Source organism: Carassius carassius, chromosome 3 (genome assembly GCF_963082965.1).
Source record: "Carassius carassius chromosome 3, fCarCar2.1, whole genome shotgun sequence".
NCBI lineage: Eukaryota > Metazoa > Chordata > Actinopteri > Cypriniformes > Cyprinidae > Carassius > Carassius carassius.
In genome coordinates this window covers 34,310,357-34,328,717 of record NC_081757.1, presented here as the reverse complement: position 1 = coordinate 34,328,717, position 18,361 = coordinate 34,310,357, and the positions used below count along the sequence as shown (strand labels likewise).

The 18,361-nt window shown below is 38.0% G+C and overlaps 1 protein-coding gene across 1 annotated transcript in view; it reads left to right on the top strand.

The window, feature by feature from the left end:
• LOC132125385 (regulator of G-protein signaling 20) overlaps nt 1-15,005 on the top strand; it is a 76,999-nt gene extending 61,994 nt beyond the window's left edge. The window contains exons 4-5 of the mRNA XM_059536771.1: nt 3,058-3,292; nt 13,757-15,005. Coding sequence (XP_059392754.1) covers nt 3,058-3,292; nt 13,757-13,942 — 421 coding nt within the window. The 3' untranslated portion in view covers nt 13,943-15,005. The remainder of the gene's footprint in view (nt 1-3,057; nt 3,293-13,756) is intronic.
• The last annotated feature ends 3,356 nt before the right edge of the window (nt 15,006-18,361 follow it).

The following is an 18,361-nucleotide window of genomic DNA, read 5'->3' as shown; positions in this document are numbered from 1 at the left end:
GAGCACCACAAATAGGCGGGACTTTACAGAGTATTACGTCATAGTAGGGAGAAATCCAGAACTGCTTGTGTGGAGAGACTGTTAATGATTAATTGGGATTATAAAACAATGAGTGGGTGAATTTTTACCATTTTATTTTCACACAGTGCGGCTACACAACTGTGTTCAAACACCTTATAAAAACGATGTTTGCATTCTATAGCACCTTTAAAATCATTGCATTGGTTTCCTGTTTATTTTAGGACTCATTTTAAAATCGTATTATTTGTTTTTAAATCTCTACATGGTATCCAACTTATTTTTCACGTAAGCGAGGACGCTGGCATTTTTTAACTATAATGTGTAAGATTTCCAGTAAAGCACTTTTGCTAATAGTAGTTGTGTGGTGATTCAGATATGGACCTCAGAAAGACTGGCGTACTTTGTCTAAATAGGGGGTGTCATAATAGCTAAAAAGTAAAAAATACCTACAAGACATTTGTTTTGAACATAATCCACGCATCAGAGCTGAATGTGGATGGGGGCACCCTATGATTTGCACGCCCCTCCGAAGGGAGAAGAAGCTTGTCAGCTTTGGTTAAAACTAAAAGCCTTCAACTTAAAGAGAAACCATTAAAATCTCCGTACGTTTGCTCTTTCCACTTCTTTGATGGCAGACCCATGGAAAATCATCCATTTACCCAAGAAACGATCTCGTAAGGATATATCCATTAACAGGTATGTTACAGCTTCTTGTTAAGTTACGTGCTCTAACAAAAGACGTTGTTTAAACTATTTATTTATCGATGAAACTCCTATTTGGGCATGAATAACATTTAGTGCTAAGCTGAAGTTGTGGATAACGGTAGAAAACCCTTACAAAAAAGCGCATAGAGAGTAAAATTCTGTAATTTACTTACTCGCGAGTTGTTACAAACCTGTGTTAATTTGTATCCAAATCTTGTAAGCAAATCTTGGGTCCCATTCACTTTCATAGTAATACTGTTTTCCTAATTAATGTTGTTCAGTTGCTTTGACATAATGTATTTTGTTTAAAGCGCTATATAAATAAAGGTGACTTGACTTGACTTGAATACTGGTTTAGAAAAACTTGAGGTTGAGTAAATGATGAAAATGTTTATTTTTGTGTGAGCTATCCTTGAAAGCCAGGTACAGGTGATTGTATTGAATAAAAGTACCACTGGACTTAGACGGGAACACCACCGTGCCATGTACAAAATACTTTTACTTCTTTTTTGTAATACTTTTTGTAAAAAGGGGTTGGAGAATTTATCAGTTTCTTCTGAGCATCTGACTGACTTCACTGTTGTGTTTTGCAGATGAGCAAGGTGACCATGAGACCGCACAAACGGGGCCATTGCAGCTTCCCCTTCAGTACAGTGATGCCTGAAGTCCAGGGATTGACAGACTTATGCCTCAGGGGATAAAATAATGTTACACAAGGCAATACAGTTCCACAGTGAAGATCTCTTAGCCCTTGCCTTTCTCAAGAATGACACAGGCTCTTTATTGTACACTGTTAAATACTAAACTTAAGATGCACATAATGGATCACATTCTGATGACCATGATGAAGCTGAAGTTGAATTTACTTAAAGGAGATCTTGCTGAATACTTTGAAGAGGAGCTCATGAGTCTACATTCCATGTCATTTTATATGAAATTTAGAATGGCGTAGTAAATTTGGATACATTGTTTAGTTGTTGGGAATTATTTAGTGTGACCATTAAATATATTGTTTTTACACAAATATTTTTTTAATATCTTATAATACTTCTTTCTCCTTATATATGCACACACAAATACACACAATTAAAATGTCAAGTTGCAGTTTATTAAGATTTTTTCTCCCTACTGAAAATGATAGTTAAGCAATGCTAGGTAAATAATGGCTAATTTGTAATTTTTTTTTTTAGAATTCATGCACAAATGGAAAACATTCTGAATAGTACTGTAAAACGAGTAATTGCATCCAAAATAAAAATGTTTTATAAATAAATATATAAAAAGTACACGCATATATTTTAGTATCAACTTTTATTTTAGATGCAAATAAAATGCATTGCCTAATTCTGCAACTGATAAAGTAATCAGTTTACGGATAAGGACAAAAAATTAATATTTCATTAGTACTTCAAAAATTTAAGTAATGAAAGAGAAAAAGGATACAATCATTTTACTAGTTACCTAAATCATCAATGCAATCTCATAACAGTACTGGGATTCAGTCTGCTTTTAAAAACACAAATTTCGTTTTCTGTTTCATGTACCAGCACTCGGCCGACTTTTCCGATGTGCAGATAACGTTACTGATTTATGCCTCAGTGCTTTTATAATTTTGTATTGAAGACCCGTCTTCTCCAAGCGACAAAACAAAATATTAAAAAAGTTATGGCAGGCCACTTCTTCTTTTCATCCTTCTACTGTGTCGTACACCATAGGTGTGGTAAATATTTACCATCATGGTGTTTATTAGTGTTCTATGTGTGCGCCCACCATATCACTCCTACACTTCTTACCTACCGGCTAGTGAAACTAAAGTTTAACACATTATAAGTAAGTGCGTCATCGTATCTACTTTCGCGTTGCAAAATTAGGTGGATAGTTCCATCGTATATTGAGGATTCATGAGCAAAAGCCAAAAAAAATTTTTACATTCTCAATCACAGAAACATTGTATTATTCCTTGGTTTAAGATTAAATCTAGAGGGGATAATGCTTTTATTATGGAACAACCTGATGCTTTATATTAGGGATGTACTGACGCTCAGTGAGTTTAAAAGCCATCTGAATTTTTTTTTTATGATAGTGCTTGATCAAAGATAACTGTGAAGTTTGCTAGTGTAATATGTGTTACTTTTGTCTTTATTTAAGATATATTTCAACAGTTTTTTAAGGCTTCTCTTTTTACATTTGATATATGGTTGTGATTTTTTTTTTTTTAGTTTTTCTCTCCTAATTGCTTTAATGTTTGTACAGCACTATGGTTAAAATTGTTTTATTCAGTGTTTTATAAATAAATTAGAATTTTCCTTTCTGACACCACTTCTTTTATAGGCCTCAGCTCACTCTGGAGGAGGTACACACATGGGGAGATTCATTTGAACGGTTAATAAAAAGTGCACAAGGTCGTGTGCACTTCCGACGGTTTCTTAAGACTGAGTTTAGTGAAGAAAACCTGAAGTTCTGGCTCGCCTGTGAGGATCTAAAGAAAGAGACTAACAAAACCATGGTAGAACAGGCCGTGAAACAAATATATGAGGACTACATTTCTGTATTGTCACCTAAAGAGGTATATGATTCAACATGATTACACACTCTGCATTTAAATTTTACTCACACTGTGGTTAAATATGAATATACATGGTCTGGCCAAAAAAAAAAGGCTGTTAGGATTTAAATAATAAAAAACTTTACTTATTTAAAATAAGCAAATAGTATTTTGTATACAACTACTTTTTTTCTCGAAAATACTGATTTTAGGATTGACAATTTTTTTTTCAGTGATTAATGTTTCTAGCATGCTGTATGTTTGGGAACAATTATTTTAACCCCAACTAATGCAGTGCATGCAGTAGCTTTTTATTCTTAAACAAACATATAATCAAAGCTAAAGGCGGTCCAAATAATATATTAAAGTCTGCACCTTTTTATTGACAGGCAGTGTATTTGTCACCATTATGTATTGTTTGTTAACCTGTTTTTCAAAACATCTTGGTTAGATATATAGCACTGGTTCCCTGAGGAGGGAATGTGATGCTACAAATATAGCTAACACTATATTAACCTCTAGCAAGTTTTTCTTCCTGTCACCTCACAGGAAGAAAAAAATATACTTGCAGAGACTTTTTTTGCATTTGCATTTTATTGCTCTTTTTTTGGTTTTGCTTGCTTCTATTTTCCATAAATGTCTGCTATATGATTAAATGAAATATAAAATACCTGATTGAGACACTGTTACCAACTATCGCGAGACAAATAAGCAACCGGAGCGACTAGACTAATCTGCCCTCCTCAAAACATCTGCCTCTCATGCCATCTGCCTCTCATGCCCACTGTGGTTGACGGTGTGGGGCAGAAGGGCTATGAGAAGATCTCTCCAGTGGACAAAGCCATGGCCGTACACCTGTGCCCGCATGCTGCCATTGGATGGAAGTCTAAGGTGACCCTCCCGTCCAAGCCATGTCGGACGACTTTGGTTCTCGCAGGACAAGCTTACATCTCAGCCGGCCAGGCAGCTTCAGCACTGTACTCCATGTCGGTGCTTCGATTGTACCAGGCCAAGCTCCTCCGCACCATGGATGAAGTGAGGCACAACCCGGCCACATTTAAGGCGTTGCACAGCGCTACGGACCTGGACCTGCACGCTACTAAGGCCACCGCCAAGACCATCGGGCGTTCGATGGCCAGCTTGGTGGTGTTGGAATGCCACCTCTGGCTGAATCTGACAGAGATCTAGGACGCGGATAAAACTGTCTTCCTGTACTCCAGTGGTTCTCAACCCACGGCCCTTCATGAATTCAAATGCGGCCCACCATGCTGAACACAATTTAAAGAAAATAACTTTCAGTTTTACCATTCATTTTAGTTTTTACATTAATTAAAAAATGTACTAAAGAAATATAAGCTATAGCCTAATGTTTTTATGTAAAATTATTTTCAGACATGAGCAAACCTACTCACATTACGTTACGCATTTAACAAACACATACAAGCACGCACTTTGGTGGAATTCAATTCAAATTGTCATCAAGAGCCATCAGTTCGGTAAAATTGAGCATCAGAATGGACAAATCTGTTTTTAAGGAAGAAAAAAAGAAAAGTGGAAATGCCAGGGAATGAACACATACAAACAAGAATAGTCGCAGTGTTAGTAGTGAAGGATGGTGCGGGATTTTCTTTTTGGCCCGCAATTCACTTTACGAAGTTCAGGCAAACGGAAACACCCATATTACGCAGCAATCATCCTTAATTGAAGAAATGTGGCAAAACATCTCTGGAGAAAACCTCATATTATTACATTTGAAAGTGCTTTCCATATTTGGATCAACATAGGCTACATTTGTGAATGCACATTTTCTGCAATGTCGCGCATCAAGTCATGCTCCCGTGCACATCTTACAGACTTACAGCCATCTAACTGTGCGTTCACACCAGACGCGACTTGCAGGAATAAATCGCGCTATTCATGCGTAGTTGGATGCTTGAACAATTTGAGTTTATTCGCTTCATTCGCATGTGAAATTAACTTCACTACAGATGTGAATTCACGTCATGGGAGGGGCTTCTGTAGAAGTATGAATAAGTATCATACAGCTCCAGGTATCCACATAGAGTGATGATGACATTGTCAACGTAACTTAACCTTTGTTCCCTTAGATACGGAATGAGTACTGCATGCTTTGTCTTGCTGTACGCAAGGACACCTCATGTTGTCGCTTCAGTCGTATTAAATCAGTTTGCGTTGGGTGAGACAGCCGATTATATAGCCCGATGACCCGCCCCTTTTGGCAGGTTTGGGCGGGCTTCCTCACCATAGGCTCGTGTGGCGGTGCCGCCATTGGTTCGTTTCTATCAACGGTCGTGCAGTTTCACTGTGTGATTGAAAAGGCTTCAGAAATTGGAGAAAGGGGACTTTTTCCCTACGGCTTACGATGCAGTACTCGTTCCGTATCTAAAGGAACCGAAGTTACATTAGTAACTGAGTACATTATTTTACAAAAAACTATATGGGAACAATACTCGTCTCCAATCACCTGTGAGCAGAATAGGATTAGCTCCCCTTCTTAGGGGTGCTGTAACAGTCACATATTTATTGGCTAATACAATTTATTCAAACTACCATGAATCTACTTTTTTTTTTTTTTTACAGCCTGTGATATGTTACAAAATCATCAGAATTAAAAATGACCTTATAAAAAAGTCAACCCACTCCTCTATTACATCTACTTTCATTGCTTGGATTACAGTGTCATGCTCCTTATTTTTGAACATGATGGGTGGAATATTTGATGAATTACACTACAGCACTTATATTATTGCACTAATTGGCCTTTAACTGTAGACAGAATGTCAATCAATGCATTGAACAATAAATGTAAAGAAACTAAGTTGCTTGTCAGATTTTCCTAACAAGCAACCATATATTTTTTTAAATAAACTCAAAAAATCGCAACCTGGGATTTTTTCAAGCAACTTTACAAAGAAGAAGCCCTATGTGGTTTATAATAAGCAGACTTGGCAATTGTGGATTGAGACTGACTCTGGAGTCCTTTCTGTTTTGGCATGGGTTTGCTCCAGGTTTACTCTGGTTTTCCCTTAAAGCCAAAGACACATGCAATGTAAATTACTTTGAGGCACAACTTTCCTAAAGATGTGCTTGTTTAAGAGATAGGGTCACCATATGCGCCGTTCATACAGGACACGTCCCAGCCAGGATTTTAATAATGCCTAAAACATCCAGAGCAGTTTGACCAATAACATGCAGGTATTGTACATAATCAACCAATCGTGGGGCTGCGTGTGAGAAGGTGAAATCTAGAGGGAACGATCAAAGCGATGCAAATATGCTCACGTGTTTGTTCATTCGATTGACTTGAAGCGTCGCTGCGTACAAATCCAAAAAAAAACAAAGTGCGCCACAATGCTTCAAGTCAAACGAACGAACAAACACGTGTAAGCAATTCGAAAGCATAAGGAGCCATCAGCTCTGCTCTTTATAGCTCTCATGAATGTTAAAACGATCAACCTGCACAGTGCAAATAGCCATAACCTGGATATTTTAGGCAATATTAAAATCCTGGCTGGGACGTGTCCCCTATGAACGTCGCATATGGTCACCCTAGTAAGAGAGTGTAAATTATTGTCTCTGTAAATTCAGTACGTTCTCACTCCCAACTTGTCACATATTGTCGCTTGGTCAGGACCCCTTGGCGTTGCTTTTTTTGATGGTCAAGGTACCCTTTTAGCATCCCTTTTCAAAGTGAAGGGTCCCACATTGTTTTCAGTTTTTGTTCTTAATTTAATGGTTTGCATGGATTTCTAAAAATATATATATATATATATAATAAAAAAATATAAATATAAAATATAATTTATATACATTTTTACCTCCATTGGAGCACCTAATCGCATCCCTATCCTAAATCTACCCACTTCTAAAACAGTATAAAATGCAGGCAAATAAATGTACATTCACAGGTATTTATTGCAAAAACTGACCATAAAAAGGCAGTATAAGAGCAAGTCGTGTTACATTTCAAGTCTTCTGAAGACATACAATATCTTTATGTGAAGAGGAGAGTAAAACATAAGGTTTTAATCACTGCAAATGAAAGTGAAGTGACATACAGCCAAGTATGGTGCCCCATACTCGGAATTCATGCTCTGCTTTTAACCCATCCAAAGTGAACACACACCCAGAGCAGTGGGCAACCATTTATGCTGCGGCACCCAGGGAGCAGTTAGGGGTTCAGTGCCTTGCTCAAGGGCACCTAAGTTGTGGTATTGAAGGTGGAGAGAGCACTGTGAATGCATTCCCCCACCTACAATTCCTGCCAGCTCAAGACTCAAACTCACAACCCTTTGATTGCGAGTCCGACTCTCTAACCATTAGGCCACGACTTCCCCCACAAATGATTCCCGTGCCGTTAACACTCTCACGTCTTATTCAAAAAGATACTCCCATTTCTTATTTAAAGCAATGGAGGACCCTGCATATTGAAAAATGATGCTAAAGGGATACCCTATGTGTCAACAAGTGACGACAAAAAGTCCTTACCAAGCACCAATATGTGACGAGTTGAGAGTCAGAATATGTTGTCAAATTAGCCCTGTGATGGACTGGCCAGCTGCCAAAGATGTTTCCCTAATTTGAGTCCAAGATGCTGGGAGGCACTCCAGTACTTCTACAACCCTACATAACGAGAAAATTAAATAGAAAATGGATGCATAGATTCCTTTCATAAATAATGGGCATGATCAACAGTTTCCTAAAACGGTAATACATTTTGAACATAGGAATAATGGCACTTTCCAGTAGCAATGATAAGTGGAGAGTGTGCTCGTGGCCCACATTTAGTACCCAAGGTAGGTACTGGTGCTGACGCAGCCTCATTCCCACAGGGCTTGAATGCATGTGATTCTTTGAAGATCATAGCAACAGAGACAGGACTGACCTGACAGAAGACAATTGAAAAAAAAACAAGAATTTATAGCTCCATTAATAATTTCCTCATGCCCCTGGGCACAACCTCCAGGCTTCAGTTCAGTTGCTCAGGACTAAAGTGACAGAGGTTGTACAAGTTGGCATCTTGCTACACAACTCTAAACAGGAGAACTCTTACTTCTAGTCGAAGTGAGAAATGAAACATGGTCTCACAGGATAGTGACTTCTAAAGATCAGAAATGCAAGGGATATGATGACATGGATGCTTACATTGTGGATTCTGGGCAGCACCAAGCATCATCAGCCAGTAAAATTGCATGATTCTATAAAGACTCAAGGCAATCGTCACAACTGAAAGGTATTCCCATAGCATTAGATGCTGATTCACAGTCAAGTGAAACCTAGTAGTTAGAGTCCAGTTGTGGCCTAATGGTTAGAAAGTCTTGTAACCCAAAGGTTTTGAGTCTCAGTACCAGCAGGGGTATGTATGTTGGGGTAGTAATGTGTCCATGGTTTGTGTGTGGGTTCACTACTCACTATACATATATATATATATATATATATATATATATATATATATATATATATATATATATATATATACACCGACATCCCAAGTCTCCCGGAGGTTCCGGGAGTCTCCCGCATATTGAAAGCGGCTCCCTGAGACCCACAAATTAGTTAAAATCTCCCGGAATCTATACCGAGCGAGCAAAAGCGCACATGCGAAACAGATACTGTGTTTCAAACCATGTAGCGCACGCACGGCAGAGAGGGAGAGGGAGTGAGAGACCTTGCGTGTGTGTGCTAATGTGCATGTGTGCGAATTGCATGTAAGACAGAGAGCATCCTGATTGGCCTGTTTCTGCAAATCAACCAATCAATTGTCAGTGTGGGCGGGCTTTTATCTCTTCTCCCGAGTCCCGAACAAAATTAATCAGTTATGTCTATCTAGAAACAGGAGCACCATGGCAGAGGGAGAGTGCCACAAAACAAAAATAAGTATAAGACACATTTTATGGCAAACTACGAAAATGTTATGAAAGTGTACCCGTCTTATATAGGTGTCAAACATAATGACAGTCTTGCTCAAGCATTGCCCATGGGGGTTATATGATTGCAAAAGGCATGTTGAGGTGAGTTGACAAGTTTCATTTCATCTGCATATTATTCAGGCTAGTTGCCAAGGCTACATGAAAACAACTCCTTAGACCCGTTTAAAGTTGCAATGGAAAATAAATAAATGCAGTTTACATAAATTGTATAAGCAGATTATATAAATAGAAAAAGTAATCTACATCTTTAAACATACTTAACGAATAATTACATAGGCCTATACCTTATAGAAATAATATTTCATGCTTTTATAACTTTTAGGGACCACAACATGTTAGGAAGGCTAAGTGCAGGGAAGGCTGCTCCAATAGATCTCAGTTCTCCCATTCAGATAGGCAAAGTCTCACTGAGAAGGTGACTACAGCTGAGATGTATTTCCTTCCTTTTTGGGGGGGGGGGATACCTCCCTGAAATGACTTTTTGCAGGTTGGGATGTCTGTATACATATATATATATACATATATATATATATATATATATACATACATATATATATATATATATATATATATATATATATATATATACATACATATATATATATATATATATATATATACATACATACATATATATATATATATATATATATATTCAGTATATATATATATATATATATATATATATATATATATATATATATATATATATATATATATATATATATATATATATATATATATATATATATATATATATATATATATATATATATATCTGAATATATATATATATTCAGCCAGCAGCCATATAACCCTGGAGCCCAAGACCGGTTTCCCACTGAAGCTAAGCAGGGCTGAGCCTGGTCAGTACCTGGATGGGAGACCTCCTGAGAAAACTAGGTTGCTGCTGGAAGAGGTGCTAGTGAGGCCAGCAGTGGGTGCTCACCCTGTGGTCTGTGTGGGTCCTAGCGCCCCAGTGTAGTGATGGGGACACTATACTGTCAACAAGCACCGTCCTTCGGATGAGACGTTAAACTGAGGTCCTGACTCTCTGTGGTCATTAAAAATCCCAGGATGTCTTTCGAAAAGAGTAGAGGTGTGACCTCGACATCCTGGCTAAATTCGCCCATTGGCCTCTGACCATCATGGCCTCCTAACAATCCCCATATCCGCTGATTGGCTTCATCACTCTGTCTCCACTCCACCAGTAAGCTGGTGTGTGGTGGGCGTTCTGGTGCACTATGGCTGCCGTCGCATCATCCAGGTGGATGCTGCACACTGGTGGTGGATGAGGAGATACCCCCAGACTATGTAAAGCGCTTTGAGTGCCTAGAAAAGTGCTATAGAAATGTAATGAATTATTATATATATATATATATATATATATATATATATATATAATATTTCGCACTGGTCATTACGTTAAAAGTTGGGTAAACACTACTACTGCTACTACTACAGCATTAAGCCTAACTATGCAATGATAGCACATACCAAGGCCGCTTATCTAAATGTCGTGATAGGAGGCTATTGTGACCTGACATTGCTTATATACATTAACTTAAAGGGGGTGCTATTATGCTTTTTCACTTTTTCAACTTTAGTTAGTCTATAATGTTGATGTTTGTGCATAAAAAAGATCTGCAAAGTTACAAGGTTCAAAGTATACTTCAAAGCAAGATATTTTATTTAACAGAAATTAATATTAAATTAAATTAACATTTCAAAAACTACAACAAATGACTTGCTTGGAATACAATGCTTATTTTCCGGGATTTGTGATATCACAAATATCAACCAATGGGACAAGACCTGAGGTCCACTAGAGAAGGAAACAAGTGTTATCACTATGTCGGAGACATGCTAGCATTCCCAAGGCATAGGCACTTAGAGTGGTTTAAATCATCCAGGTTTAAATTGTGCTCAATTTGACTTGATATTGATGCAATATTTACAATGAAGCTAGCAGGCGGCAATGGTAAGGGGCATGATATTTCCCGACTAGGCACCAAGTGGTGCCAATCACACACTGGCCCAGCAAACCAATCACAGCACATTTAGTATTTCAGAAAACGGGCCTTCATTTGATACAGGAACTATTCGAGCCATTAATGCCAGACTGGGGTGAGAGGTGTTGTGATAATGTAAAATATGTGAAAAATATATTTTTCGAACAATGTTTTGGTTCCAAATATAATAAATAAACATGAGGTTTATTTGGTATTTAATAGGCCAAACTGGCTTTTGGCTATTGAAAACAATAACCCGAACCATCTGAAATTAACAGCAGTAACTGCACAGTAAGTAGCCTTCATTCAATACAAACATAGATGGTACAGACATCAGCATTTAGCTTTTGTTTTTGATTGGGTTGAAACTACATAGAACTGGCCTTAAATGAAAACATTAACTGTAACCATGTGAAATTAAAGGCAACAACTTCATAGTTCTACAATCCAAACAACACAATAAACACACATTCAATAAGATGTTTCTTAATCAGCAATCAGTGTTTGTTTTAGTTTTTAAATTTGGTTTTAAATAAAAAAAAAGGTATTTACCAGTGAAACTAAATAAAAGTATGCTATATAAATAAATTATTCCAAAATGTTAAAATCAAATAGTTTTGTTGCGAATAAAACAAAGATGCAAAGTGTTTCATTTGTCCAATTAAAAAAAAATTAGGGTAATGATTCACAGCTGTATTTTTTACAGCCAATAGTTATTTATTTTTAATCGGCTCAAGTAAAAAAAATATAGATGTGAATAATTACCCTAAAAATTTTTAATTGGATGAATGACACACTTTTTTTCAGTGTGCTACAGCAGGTTATTTTTAAATCAAATTAAGTCAATGTAATTTTCAGGTAAAATAAAAATAATCATCCTATACAGAACTGACATTTAAATCTGGCTTTTCAAATGTGTATCCAAGTTCTACTTTACAAAAAAATAAAAAGAAAAAGCATTTCATTTTTATCACAGTTTAGTCCGTTTCGTTTCTCATCCAACACGTGAGAAGTTGAGCTGAACATCCCTTCACTGTCTCTGCATGTGCTGGGCACGGACAGGTACAGTACGCTCATGCAACTTCAGTGAGCACAGGAAAGGGACTCTTATTTGTGCGCCAATACATCAACGGCTGTTCGCTTCCTGCTATCTGTGCCTCAGACATGTAGCTCTGCACTTCCAGTGCTGAACGGCTGCCTGTGTCCTACGCACAGATTTTGAAATACTTCCACACAAATGATATAATAGAAAATGATTACAATGTAGTCTGTGCACACGGGTGCACTTCGGGAAAAATCGGCTGAAAAAAAAAAAAACGTCCGATTGCCGATCGCGTATTTTAAACAAAAACCGTCCGGTTCTGATTCATGGACAGTCAACCGGTGCATCCCTAAAATAGTGTACATTCCTCCTACCGCTAATGCCAGTGCTAAAGCTAATGAGGCACTTTGTGAATTGTATGTGGCTATCAGTGTACTACAAAACACCCACACCCTGACAGACTTTTTATTGTCACAGGAGATTTCAATCACGTGAAGCTCAAGACAGTACTCCCTAAATGTCATCAGTATGTGGACTTTGCAACGAGAGAAAAAAATATTCTGGATCTCGTTTACACAAACATCCCCAGCGTGTACCGCACGGAGCACCGCCCCAATCTCGGCTATTCAAACCACATCTCTGTTATGCTGATTACAGCATACAGACCGCTCGTCAGACGCGACAGACCAGTTCTGAAACAGATTAGAACCTGGCCGGCAGGAGCCATTTCTGCTCTCCAGGACTGCATGGAACAGACTGAGTGGAGCATATTCAGAGAGGCTGCAAAAACTTGCAACTCCAACAACTTGTAGGAATATACGTCAGATGTGACCAGCTACATCAGTAAATGCATTGATGACGTCACATACTCCAAGCCAATCACTATACACACGCCAACCAGAAACCATGGATGACTGTGGATGTGCACGCACTGCTGATGTCCTGTGACTCTGCCTTCAGAATGGGTGATGAGGCAGCACTAAGAGAAGCAAAGGCCAAACTGTCTCGGGCAATCAGAGAAGCAAAGCAAGCATACTCCCAGAGAATCCTCAACCAGTTCAGGGACAGCAATGACACTCGCCGTATGTGGCAAGGCATCCAAACCATCACCAATTACAGGCCATAAAGATGGTAAAGGTAAAGATGCTGCTGAGCTTTCTTTGCTATGGAGCTGATGTTGAGAGACCAAATGAGGTTCTCCGTCAGATGAACACCAAGGAATTTGGTTCTCTTTATGATATCCACAGAGGAGCCGTCGATATATATATATATATATTATAATGTCCCAGGCTGTTTCATTCAAGGAACTATCGTGCACATACGCACTTTGTGTAGTCTGTACTTTGTTTTATGTTCAACTTTATTATCAATTATTTATTACCAGTTCACCAAGTAGCTCACCAGTTTTTGTAACAGAACTACCATTAAGAATAAGTTATCTTTGATTACTTCACCTGGAAATCTGTCTTTGCTTATATAGGTAAGTCTGGATTCAAGTGCACGTGAAGTGATCAACAGGAACATGCTGGAACCCTCATCATGCACGTTTGATGAGGCACAACAGCAGATCTACACGCTCATGCAGAGAGACTCTTACCCACGATATATGAACTCCAGCATGTACGCAGACCTCATACAGAGCCTTGAACAAGTCAACGAGTCTTAACATACATATATGAATGTACATAGGACCTAGACTTTAGATACAGGCCTATTACACTTCCCCGAAGACCAGATAGATCCCTTTGGCCCTGTTTACACTTACCATCCATCCCAAGTGATCAGGTCAGCCAAGACATTCACATCTGATATTTACACACATCTCAACACACATCTTCTGTGACAGTGGTTATTGTATTTTGTTGACAGTGCCCTTTATATATATATATATATATATATATATATATATATATATAGTAAAATGACTGGAATAACATATGGCTTTTACAAATGTTTTATTTATTTATTTAAAGACATACATTTTGGGCACTCTGTACATTTGGCACTGGTTCTATTTTTTGTCAAATATAATATATTTTATTAATTCTTTTAGTGCAAGTATATGCACTTAAAATAGCAGAGCTTTAATTGTGCCTTGCCTCAAAGATTAGGATAGGCCAGAAAATTATACTGCCACTGGAAATTGGTGCTGTCAAGTAGTTTTAGTCTAGATGGTTTACAATTTAAATGTGAAGTAATAAAAATAGACCTTACAAATATACACCCCCAAAAAGACTGATATTGAGGTAAAAATATAATATCAATCCAGCTCTGTGGTGGTATCTGTATGAATTAATGGAATAAATGTACAAATAGAGATATGTAACAGTAAAGTACAAAACGAACAATACCTGTGTCCCAGTAATCTAGTTTACAGTCCTTAATTTGAAAATACTGTATGAACAAAATAGAATTAGTCCTACCTAGAAAGGAAGCAAATTTTTCGTAATTGTAACACTAAGGAGGTTTTAGAATTTAAGAGATCTACTTATAAAAATGTTAAAATGACTGAAAAATGCTGACATTCAGACGTGATTTTGGTGGTAGAAAAAACTGTTAGCCTTCAAAATAATTCTCAGATTGGTTTGTTAAATGTTGATGTTTTCTGTTGATGAGTTTGTCTACATTACTGTCTATATCATTAATAAAGTATGCTTTTGGGTTCATTCTTGACACGACATCTCATCTAAAAGTACAGCGTTTGTACACATTTTTATCAAGAAATTTCCATGATTCGAGACATTATTTGTGACCTAAGTCTGATGATAACATGGGGCAACTTTTTGAGCAATTTTCAAAGGCTACTTTTATTGAGCAATGTTGCTTGGAGCACTTTGTCACTGAGAATGGGTAACAAATTTCTATCTGGATCCTTTAAATTGGTCATAGGCCCTGTGTCTCACTGATTGCCCATTGATGCCTTCATTAACTAAAGTTGCCCTTCAATATTGCTCAAAAACTTGCCCCCATCATATAAAATGTTTACATGTTTGCTTTGCTAAAATATGGTTTAAAAATCATACTGTTTATTTTATACTTTTTATACATGTATACTTTATTCTTCAAATAACTGTGTAAGTTGTAAAGCAAAGCAAACGGTACAAAAACGTATTTTAAAGTTTAGAAACATTTTGAGTCTCTTCCTCCCTTGCCTCATAGTGCTTTAGTCATAATGCCTGCTTTCCACTTTTACATCACTTACACACACACACACACACACACACACACACACAAGAGAGAACAAAGTCATTGAAAGTGAAAGTGAAGTGACATTCGGCCAAGTATGGTGACCCATACTCAGAATTTGTGCTCTGCATTTAACCCATACGAAGTGCACACACACAGAGCAGTGAACACACACACACACACACACTGTGAGCACACACCCAGAGCAGTGGGCAGCCTTTTATGCTGCGGCGCCCGGGGAGCAGTTGGGGGTTCGATGCCTTGCTCAAGGGCACCTCAGTCGTGGTATTGCAGGTGGAGAGAGAACTGTACATGCACTCCCCCCACCCACAATTCCTGCCGGCCCGAGGCTCGAACTCACAACCATTTCGATTGGGAGTCCGACTCTGTAACCATTAGGCCACGACTTCCCAAAGTTGTGGAGCTCCAGTAAGTAATGCTGTCAAGGCTATTTTATTCACTTAAACTTTATTTTCTCTTTAATACAGATAATGCCAATGTATTTTACAAAGAGTCGCTATGTTAGCAATCATAACGTTACGTGCTTGAGGAAAAGGGTTGCCAGGTTTCGCACAACAAAACCTGCCCAATTGCAACTCAAAACTAGCCCAAACTAACGGCGTTTTGAGGGGGTCCCCCAGTAAAAATCATGCTCAGGGGACTAAATACATGTAATTGGGGTCGTTTCAACTTGAGGACATAAAAAAAACAACCCGCAGCAACAGTTAAATTCAATTAAATTTGATTTGTATAGCGCTTTTTACAATTGTAAGAATTACAGAAAACTCAGACACTTTGATCTTCTGAGACATACTAAAGACACACAGTGCATTAACATACAGACATCTGTTCCCACATCTCACTGAGAGAAAATGCAGGAAACGCCTCTCTCACATATGCAACAGTTCCTTCTCATCACATTCCTTCCCTTCACATAGCACACTCAGAATGGTCAATAGTAGAATATAATGGTCTATATTAATGCAAGTGATATTTACAGCCATGTTTGGTCTCATTTTAATTGTCTCAGTGCAACTGGTACAATGGTCTCAGTCTTACAAAAGTAGATTAAAAGATAATTAATTTCCTAAGAATTAAGAGATATTTTGCCTACTGTAATGGGAGGGAGCGCCCCTTCCCAGGGTCCTCCATGTAAATTACCTTCTGTTCCCTTTGAGGTGTAAACTACCCTGGTCTGGGACCTGACTTAATGCAAATTCCAATTGTTGTTTTCTGTCTTCATCTCGGGGGATGTTTGTCTTGGTCTGAGGTATTTAAACGATTGCAGCAAAAGGATCAGGGCCTTCTGGAATGAGCCCATAGCATGAAGTGTGTCCACACACTTCATACTATGTATTTTTCTAAAAGTCAGGTATGCATCTTTTACTATTAGATTCATCTTTGAGAATTTGATGTTTTGTATTGATTTGATATCTATGAATTGGCTATGGAATTGGCATAATCCTTACCTGACTGATAATAAATTGTTACATTTGAATTACTCTGACTTACTCTGAAATTATTTTCTCAAGTAGATTAAGTGAAGGCTATGTTTCCGCAAATAAGTGCATACTAAAACTCAGACTAGATGGAGCATAGGGCACATCAGGTGAGGTTTTAGATTTCTGGCTAAACCGCTTGACTTTAGTTAAGTTGTACTCAGTTGCATTAACTATGGGGGGCTAGTAAAAATACTGGTCATAACCGCTGGTTATTGTCTCAGCTTTAATTAAGTTGTACGTAGTTATATAACTGTTGAGGGCTAGACAGGTAGTGCTAGCAGAACCGCTGATTATTGTTGGAGCTTTAATTAAGTTGGACGTAGTTATATGACTGTCGGGGGGGGGGGGGTGGGCTAGACAGATAGTAGCAGAACCGCTGATTATTGTTTTGAGCTTTAACTAAGTTGTACATGGGTAGCTGAGGGGGACTAAACGGATTAGTCATAACCTCTGACTACTGTTGAGACTGACGAGTTTGTGATCGTGGGGCACACGTAAAAGAACGGCCGTCGTGGGGCACCCTGAGTGACATAGATTCCTAATGAACGAGTAAAATAAAGTAAAGAGTTAAATTAGAATAATCAAATGTCAGAAGAATAACAATAATAATTAGAGACCGACAAACAACCAATTTGCCTTTCAACCTAAATTCGAGGTCATACTAAAATGGAGTCAGATTAGATAATAAAATGGAGTCAGATTAGATAATAAATGGAGTCAGATTTGAGTTTAACCTAAATTGAATAACTCTACACGCTGAAAGACCGAACACGCAGGAAACCTTCATCCAGCACCGGATACCTTCCTTGGGCCGAGTGCCTGGACCTTACAAAGTGGTGACCCAGCCGACGTGATCTCCTTACAAAGTGGTGACTGGTAACGTGATTTGCTAAACAGGCGAGTGACGTCTTTCAGCGCAATATGGATTTGTACCGAACAAGAGGTTTGACCATCTCCTTCTCCAGCTGCTGTGGTAAGTCAATTCTTTTTTGCCTTTTAGAAATATTGAGGGAAAGACAGACGCATCCCATACATACACATATCTGGAATGAGTCGGAATACTCATGTTGTTAGACCGGAGGCCGGAGAGGTGGGTTTGAGAATTAGACGAAACCACAAAACTTGTCAGGGACATGATAGCCGCAGCGTAGATGAGGAATGAGATCTTGTTCTGAAGTGGAAATATCTCTTTTCATGCCTAAGCAACAAGAGATGAAACTTAAAATTGGAATACCATCATCCAAATTATTGTCTGGTACTCAGCGGAGAGGTCAAAATAGAACCAAAAGCTTTAATCAATAAACTGTGTTCTATATTGTTTTATTTGCTTCATTGCAACAAATGAGCAACAATTTAAGGAGAATGAACAAACAGAATAAAAATGCTAAATTATAAAC